The 9,024-nt window shown below is 34.2% G+C and overlaps 1 protein-coding gene across 1 annotated transcript; it reads left to right on the top strand.

Annotated features, from left to right (window-relative positions):
* Window positions 1–1,146: 1,146 nt before the first annotated feature.
* Window positions 1,147–4,486, top strand: LOC113847106 (AP2-like ethylene-responsive transcription factor AIL5). The gene is made up of 9 exons (XM_027475980.1): window positions 1,147–1,297; window positions 1,396–1,711; window positions 1,802–1,884; window positions 2,443–2,451; window positions 2,670–2,758; window positions 2,903–2,976; window positions 3,062–3,112; window positions 3,256–3,332; window positions 3,669–4,486. Exons 1-9 carry the CDS (start codon window positions 1,147–1,149, stop codon window positions 4,397–4,399), a joined length of 1,581 nt encoding a protein of 526 aa, XP_027331781.1. The 3' UTR covers window positions 4,400–4,486.
* Window positions 4,487–9,024: the final 4,538 nt, after the last annotated feature.

Genomic DNA, 9,024 nt, shown 5'->3' with positions numbered 1-9,024 from the left:
ACCCAAACTCTATACTTCTTGTACAATATTATATACACAACATTATTAGTAAAATGAAAACTAATTTGATACAATATAAACAGCTTACTTAAACATCATTAGTTTAAAAATTAATTTTAAACAAAATTTGATTAAAAATAGTTAGTAAATAATTGATATTTTCATATTTAAACATATAAAATTTATTTATAATAATATCTTATAAAAATTATTTTTATAAGATAATTTGGAATAATTGTAAAAAATTATGAGCTATTTTCAATTTTAAACAGCACAAAACTAATTTTTACTCATAATTAATAGTTATCACTGTTCGGAAAAAAATTACATAATAATATTTTAATGCAAATTTTTCACTAAATAAATTAACTTCACTTTATTAAAAGGCGTTTTAAAAATACTTGTTAAAAAGTTAATAAATGTTTTCTTATTAAAGTTATAATAAACTGCATTAAGAATGTGTTATAAATTCTTTTTTATATATAATTTTTTAACCAATCAGCCCTTATTAATTGTTTATTTATCATAATTATTTTCATCAAAATCCATATCATAATTGTCTTACGATGGCAATATAGCTGCCAAAGTTTGAGAAGGGCTTAGTATTTGTCGGTTACAAGACTTACAATTATTTTATGGATACATTAGAAAAGATACACACATGCATGGAAGGCATGGGCATTCTGCATTCATATATCAAACAAAAATTATATTTATTTATACACTTAAATTCATATTTTATACTATCCTTTGCAATAAAAAAGAAAAATAATTATTTTATCATATTTCTGTATCTCATTTTTCTTTCTCTCTTTCTTTTTCTATAACAAGTAAATATAAAACGAGAATAAAAAAGGTTGAAAGTTATAGCATAGAAATGTCATTGTTGTGTGGGATATTTACAGCCATCCTAAGAGAAAGAACCTCGTTTTTGGTGCAACCCTAAGCAGCAGCTGAGTTGAGTTTCTCTCTCTTAGACCACCTCTATATTTGTGTCATAATCCCTCCCTCTCCTTCTTCAACCTCTCTCTCTCTTTCTCTCAAATAGATTCTATAAGATCGCAGTTTCCAAAGAACCCAACTGAAGTTCAACTCCATAATCTCTCTTTTCACGTTGATCCACGACACATAAAACACACACACACCATGGACTCTTCCTCCTCATCACCGCCAAACAACAACAACAACTCCCTCGCTTTCTCTCTTTCCAATCACTTTCCCAATCCTCCCTCTTCACACTCTTCCTCTCACCTCTCTCTTTTCAACTCCTTCACTTATCCATCTCTTACTCTCACAGGTTCCTCTCTCTCTTCTTAATATATATTCTATTGCTTTATTTATTTTCTCTCACTAAAATAATCTCCTAAAAATATTATTTATGTATATATATTCCAGGCAGCACCACCGTGGACGCATCGCCGGAGGCAACCGATGGCACCGCCAGAGGAACAATCAACCTCTCCATATTCACTGGTGGACCAAAGTTCGAGGATTTTCTGGGCGGTTCTGCCGCAACAACCACCTCCACGTGTGCACCCCCAAACCTTCCACAGTTCCCCACCGACAACAACATATACGATTCGGAGATGAAGACAACAATAGCCGCTTGCTTCCCACGCGGCTTCGCCGCCACCGAACCTCGAAAGCCCTCCCCAAAGAAAACCGTCGACACCTTCGGCCAACGCACGTCCATCTACCGCGGCGTCACACGGTATATTATTATTGTTATTATTCGTTTTCATCTTTTCATTATTATCATCATTATTATTTATTTATTTAATGTTTTTTTTTTAATTTTCAGACATAGATGGACCGGGAGATATGAGGCTCATCTTTGGGATAATAGTTGTAGAAGGGAAGGACAAAGTAGGAAAGGTAGACAAGGTAAAAATATTATTATTAATACATGCTAATTTTAGTTATTGTTTTTTCTCTCTCGTTTGTTTTTCTTAAATTTGAATGAATGAATATTTTTGTTGTGAAAGAGTGGTGGTATCTAACATGCGCCGGGGAGGAACGGGGTCCACGAGATCTGGGACTGAACTATACAGAGTGGGAACGGTCCACTAAATGTGACCGGAATAAATGGGAGTAAAAGAATGTGGCTCACTATTTCAAATCCCAATGCGAACCCTTCTCAATGGTTCAGATTACTCTGCAAGCATATAAGCATTATATTGCTGTAGATATTTTTTGGAGTCTTGCTAGTTTGCTAGCAGAGTGTGTTTGTGTAGTGTCGTGTCTATCTAGGTTCTAGGATGATATAGTGCAACAGTGCGTGCGCTTGTTTATTCATTATTATTATTATTTTGTGTTATGTTATGTGAGTGAATGTTGTTGCTGAAGATTCTGACCGTGCTTTCTTTTGTTTCTTTGCGTGGCCTTTGTACCTGGCGAATGATTGCTGACCCATGGGATTTTTTGCTCATTATGTGGTTTCAGTTTACTTGGGTGAGTTTGTTTCTTTACTTTGCAAATACCATAGCATAGTTTGCTGTAGACATTGACCTCATCATTCTGTTTCACAAAGCATTTATATTCTATTCCTCCTTCTCCTGTTCATTTATGATCATGAATTTGATTGCGGGTTTCGTAGATTCAGATTCTTCTCATGGGTAATAATAATAATCATTTTGCTCAAAAATGACTCTTTTGTTTCTTCTTTATAGGTGGTTATGACAAGGAAGAGAAGGCAGCTAGAGCTTACGATCTCGCAGCTCTCAAGTACTGGGGTCCAACCACCACCACCAACTTTCCTGTGAGTAGTAGAAGGATATTCCTTTCATTTTCAGTAAATGGGTTATTTTTGTTTTTATTACATGCAACTCTCATCTCGTAGTCTTTTTCGACACTCCAAGTTGATGATCTATATTTCCATATTTTATTTGTTTGCATTTCGCAGATTTCCAACTATGAGAAGGAACTGGAGGAGATGAAGAATATGACCAGGCAAGAGTTTGTTGCTTCTCTACGAAGGTAAAATATAGTACGAGCTATTTTTTTATGGTTACAGGAATTATCATGGGCATGTTTAATTTGTTTACCTTACTCCATGTTATAGGAAGAGCAGTGGTTTTTCTAGAGGGGCCTCAATTTACAGAGGAGTGACGAGGTATATGTCTATCTTGTGGAGTTGTACTTTTTAAGTTTTAACGTTTTGTGGCCTCATTTTCGTTCCTTTTGGTCGTTAGCGTATATCTTGGATTCTGAATGAATAAATAAATAATATTTGGTGTTTTAATATCTTGGTTTCAGGCACCACCAGCATGGCCGATGGCAGGCGAGAATAGGCAGAGTTGCCGGAAACAAAGACCTTTACCTTGGCACTTTCAGTGAGTCATCGCATATCTTCCATATGTTGACATCAATTATTGTGTTTTTTGTTGCTTTCTATCCCCTCCATACATGTGCTTTCTTCAAAAGGAAATAAGTTGCTAATTTTTTATTTACAAAATACAAAATATAATCTATAGATGATGACCCCTTTATTTTTTAATGGGCGACAATGAGGTTTGAACTTCGATCTCTCGCAATCTAACCAAACCCCTTACCACTAACCCATGTGCTTATATATTTTTTTTATTTGTTTGTTATAATAGTTTCTGACTTGACAATTGTAGCAATTTATTCATTATTAACTTGGGCATTCTTCGTTACTTAAAAATTAGGCACTCAAGAAGAAGCTGCAGAAGCCTATGACATTGCAGCTATCAAATTTCGGGGACTAAATGCTGTCACAAACTTTGACATGAGTCGTTATGATGTAAAGAGCATTGCAAATAGCACACTTCCCATTGGGGGTCTATCTAGCAAGAACAAGAATTCAGCAGATTGTCTATCTGAGAGCAAAAGCCACGATGCAAGCCGATCAGATGAACGAGATCCATCATCAGCTTCATCCGTAACCTTTGCATCACATCAACCTTCGAGCTCTACTTTAAGCTTTGCCATACCCATAAAGCAAGACCCTTCAGATTACTGGTCCATCTTGGGGTATCATAACCCTTCCCTTGAAAATAGTGGCGTTAGGAACACTACTAATGTTACTACAACAACCTCTTTTCCATCTTCCAACAATGCCACTGCTAGTACCACACCCTTCCACATGGACTTCTCCACTTGTCCCTCAAACACAAGCAATGATAACAATGCCGCGTTTTTCAGTGGAGGAATCTATGTTCAGCAACAAAGTGGTGGTTGTGGAGGTGGAAACAGTGGTTCTCCTTCTACTTCTTCAAGCTGTTCAATCCCATTCGCCACGCCCATATTTTCTTTAAATAGTAATAGTAGTTATGAGAGTGGTTCTGGTTATGGAAACTGGATTGGACCTACCCTGCACACATTCCAAACCCATGCAAAACCCAGTCTCTTTCAAACTCCAATATTTGGCATGGAATGAGCTCATGCACGAGGTGGGATGAGAATCTGTGCATATAATGATGAAAGGGGAAGGACAGTGGTGATGGCATTTTAGCATGCAATGCAAGGCAGCAAGGAAGGACTAGTCTTTAGCATATGAATGAGTTGGACTGACAGTCATAATTCATCACAACGTAGCTAGCTAGCTGACACTGTACTAACTCAAAGTTCCTTTGTTTAGTCTTCCATGAATTTCCTTTTCCGTTTTCTTTCTTTCTCTTTTTTTTATTTTTCGTTTTCGCTTTTAGCCTTTTGTCCTTGTTAATATATACTGACATGATTTTATGAGCATAATGGGAAAGAAATCCTTTTGTGATCCCTTTCATTTCATTTATGTTAGTATCTACTTGCCGTTTATGTGAAAGGCATTTAATGCCTGTGTTGGTGTACCTATGTTGTGTCTTAACCTATTTTGGTAAATTCGCATCAATTTAGGTGTGTGTCCGAGTGGAGTAGTTTATTGTGTTCTTTAAAAATTGATTAAAATTAGTAAGTGCACAAATCAATTAGCATGTGGATTTATGATTTTAAATTTGACCTCTTAATTCTCAAATCTATTTATTCTCTCTAGTTTTGACCTGATGACTTATGTGTAATTAAGTGCTTAATTAGTATAATGTGACGCAGCAAGGGACACATCTTTGTCCATATGGTTACTGGTATGTGACTTATGTGCCACGGAAAAAGCTGAAATTATATTCGTTCAGGTTCAGTGTGGCTGAGTAGCCTCGGGAGAATTTGAACTCTGGCGTTTATTGTGAGTGCGCATCTCTTTCTCTTTCGGTTGGACTTGTTTCACATGCAAGCACACTCTGTACTTTAAGCGTCATGGTCATTTGCTTTTACTTTTTACCAAGAAGGAAAAATTATTCAAAATACTTTCTTTATAAATAGTGCATATTTCTTTTGGTTTATCTTTTAGTTACAAAATTATTTTAAATAGTCATATAATAATATCATGATAAACAAAAATATAAAGCAAACATAAGCAACATCGATCTCTTGCACTTAATTCGTAACAACGGTTTCAATAGTTGTTGTTCTTAATTTAGTAAATAGATATCCAGAATATAATGATTTGTATTCATTTCAGATAGATGTTCCCGTTTAATAAGCTATTTACGACTTAATCAAAACAAAGGTCAAACTTTGTTGCTCAAGAAATTCGTCACGGATAGTTCAACTTGAGCTCTCGTTTAGGTGGTGTAAAACAGTCCACCAACAAAAAAGATCGTTAGTAAGGTAAACAAGTTTTTAAAAAAGTCATCGTTTTAAATATACGTTACCTTTATATTACTTTTTCATTTTTAGTTGGGTAATGACATTAAAATTACACTTTTCAACACTTCTCATTTTAAACAAAAATATTAAAAATAGGTATGAATTATGATGTATAAATAATTCATGTACGACGTACTACAAGTTCTTAAAGGGTAGATCCTACACAATTAAACCAGATGCTTTTTATATATATAAAAATGTCCAGGTAGTTCATTAAACCTTATTTGGTCAGATTAAATGTTTTAGCCTTTTAGTGTGTTTCTATCTCTCTCCAACTTTTGTTCTACAATAAGTAGCACATCAATTTATTGTAATTAACTATTCTTTCTCTTTCCCGTTTGCACGATCCTAATGGCCACTCTCCACAGTTCAGCGTGTATACAAACTCAAACTCTCTAGGAGGACTGCAATAATTGGTCTTATATATGCTTCAGTACTATTTACATTAGAAAGGTAAGTCGGGGGCCACTAATTATGAGGGAGCACAATTTTGACCAAAAGTTGGATAATCAAAATTCAAAAGTGAAAAAAAAGAAAGCGTAACTAGCTAGATCATGATACACATAGGACAGAAACAAAAACCATAATATTGTTAAGTGTTGTTGTGAACTTTTTTGGATGGGTCCCTCCCTTTTAGATAGTTACAACTGGACTTCAGTTTAGAGACAAATAGTTCAAAAATTCAAAGAAAAATAGAATAAGAAAAGGAGGGAATAGAAGGGATCACAAAAAAAATGTGTCTTTTCTTGTCTCTTATTAAACCCTCTAAGGATGATGACTGCCCTCTGTACCTTTCGGCGCTTATTAGATCCTTCCCCACCATGCCCTCATCTTTGACCATTGTTTTGACTATTGCATCTTTTTGTTTGAAGCACTATCATATATTGAATCGAAGTGTACTGAAAATGGAAGCTATAGCACGAATACGATATGTTTCTGAGTAACTCTCCGATAACATTAATTCCAACCCCTTAATCTGAGCAAGCTTTTATCTTTTGCCACAAACGATAACGAAAAGAGAGAGAATATTCCAATATTTTGGTCGTTTTATATATGATGAAAAGAGGTGTCATGGAAACTGTTACCATGCATGAGGGTAACCTAATGCGAACCCCCTTTTCCTCGCTGACCGATTTAACCGCGAGTACACAGCACAATTAACTAAATAGTAAAACGAATTTAATTTACCTTTAATGATGCATAGATTACTCAGATCGTGCGGTTAGCTTCTATAATTATTTGATATCATGCATTTTCTAACTATCATATCATATGCTCGCATCACGTTGATGGTGGGGATAGGGTATCGATTAATATCAATCAATTACCGAGTTCGATTAATTAATCATGCTGCTTTTTCATGAAACAAATTGACCAGAGTTATCTGTTTAATTAATCAACTGGACTATATGAATTGTGTGCAAAATTAATTTTTAATATTTGTAAACAAAATTATTAAACTGAGAGTGAAGTAAGTTTGAGAGAGAGAGATATTTATTGCTCATAATACCCGTGGTGATTACACAACTTAGTAATAAAGTCAAAGTTGTATGTCTTAGTTACTTCGCAACTTGGTGGAGCCTTATTAGCTATCAGCCTTTTTTAGGGGAAATTTTATCCGTTAATTTGAGTCACATAAAAATATGTGTATTTGCAATTGTTTGCACATGCAAATCTCACATATATGGTCTCTCCATATGAGTCTTGAATAGCCATTATTTTACATTCCTTCTTAAAAAATTTAATCCGAATCGCATTATTATAGGAACTTAGGTACCAGTGGCTAGGAGCTATAGAGGTATGAAAGTCCCAGAAATATGTTGCCCTGAATAATGAAGGTCTTGCATATGTTCGCCAAATGAGCCTTTGTCTGCTCAAAAGCTTGCCTACAAATTCTTAAAATGTTTTAGTTAAACAAAATACCACACTCGCTATTATAAATAAATAAAGATAAATATCATCGCAGTTATTCTCCAGTGTAGAAACCCTAGTAATCACCGTTAAAGATTAGCATTTATAGATAATGTGATGAATGTCTTTCAAATTAAAAAGAAGGCTCCAAGTTTAAATTTATTTCCAGATATAAGCCATTGTAATGATTTATAGAGAAAACCGAAATATATTATACATGAAAGTCAAGTAGGTTTAAAGTGTGAGAAGGATATTGAATATTTACCACACAAAATAAGAACTTCAATATTTAAATGTAGAGGCACAGAGAGAAAAACGCGAGTGGGCATCGATTAATTTGCACCAAAGTATTTGATAATTAGCTGGTATTAGTACTTTATGTCAACCTAACTGAAATTATGCGTTCAAACCAAGTTGACAGGCACATGCGATATCTTAAAAAGGCTACACTTTGAAATGGAACAAAATGATAGTCAAATGTAAAACTGCATAAAGCTCACCCTTTCCTTTTTCTTTTTTTTTCTTTGTTAAATTTGTGCGTAGGGGACCTCTTTTTCTGTTTCTTTCTTTGTAGCTTTTCTTGTGGGTGAGTTAAGTCACAATCTATGTTCCCCATATGTTTTGCCTACAAACAAGTTATGTCGGCCATAGGATAATACAAACACCCACCTTAACTTTATTCATTTATTAATTACATGTCTTCTTTTTCTCTCTTACTCGGTGAGTACCTTTGACTGAGGCCAAGAATTGAAAGGCAGCAGTATCTTAGCTAGCTAGCAACCAAACCCACTATTTGTTTGTTTGATTTTTTTTTCTTTTTCTGTTAATATAATGATGAAAGGATTAGAGGAACTTTGCCTTTCGAGATGCGAACAAGAAGTCGTGGATCAAGGACACCATGACAAATTGTGCTTATCTATAAATCTATATAATTAGTATCTCCGACACTTTTTAAATTACTGTGTAGACGGAATTATTATAATCATTTGTTAATATTATGATAATCATGCGTCGATGAACCCTCACGTGCTTTTCTGACTACGGTGCTCCGGCGAAGCGTGCGGTTGAATGCCAGAACTAGATTGCCTAGATCTTCTTTCTCTCTCTTTGCTTAGTTTATCTTTATGATAAATGTTAATTAAGACTAAAAAAATATTCATTGTTTTAAATGTACATAATCTTTTATGTTTAATTTCTTAACACTATTTTTACATATTTTTCAATTTTTGTTGACGTGAAGTTTCAGACCGAAATGTATGATAAAAGTATCATCTGTTAATGATTTAATATTGAATTAATTTTTATAATATAATGTTTTTCTAATAAAAATAATAGTTTTAAACAAGTTTTTAATCCTTAAAAAAAATTATTAATTTTTTATTTAGTCTCTCATTTTTTAAAACAAATTGCTAA

This window comes from Abrus precatorius, unplaced genomic scaffold, assembly GCF_003935025.1.
Source record: "Abrus precatorius isolate BTA unplaced genomic scaffold, Abrus_2018 Scaffold8, whole genome shotgun sequence".
NCBI classification, from domain to species: Eukaryota; Viridiplantae; Streptophyta; class Magnoliopsida; order Fabales; family Fabaceae; genus Abrus; species Abrus precatorius.
The sequence above is the reverse complement of the archived record's forward strand: the minus strand, read 5'-3'. Positions and strand labels throughout refer to the sequence as shown.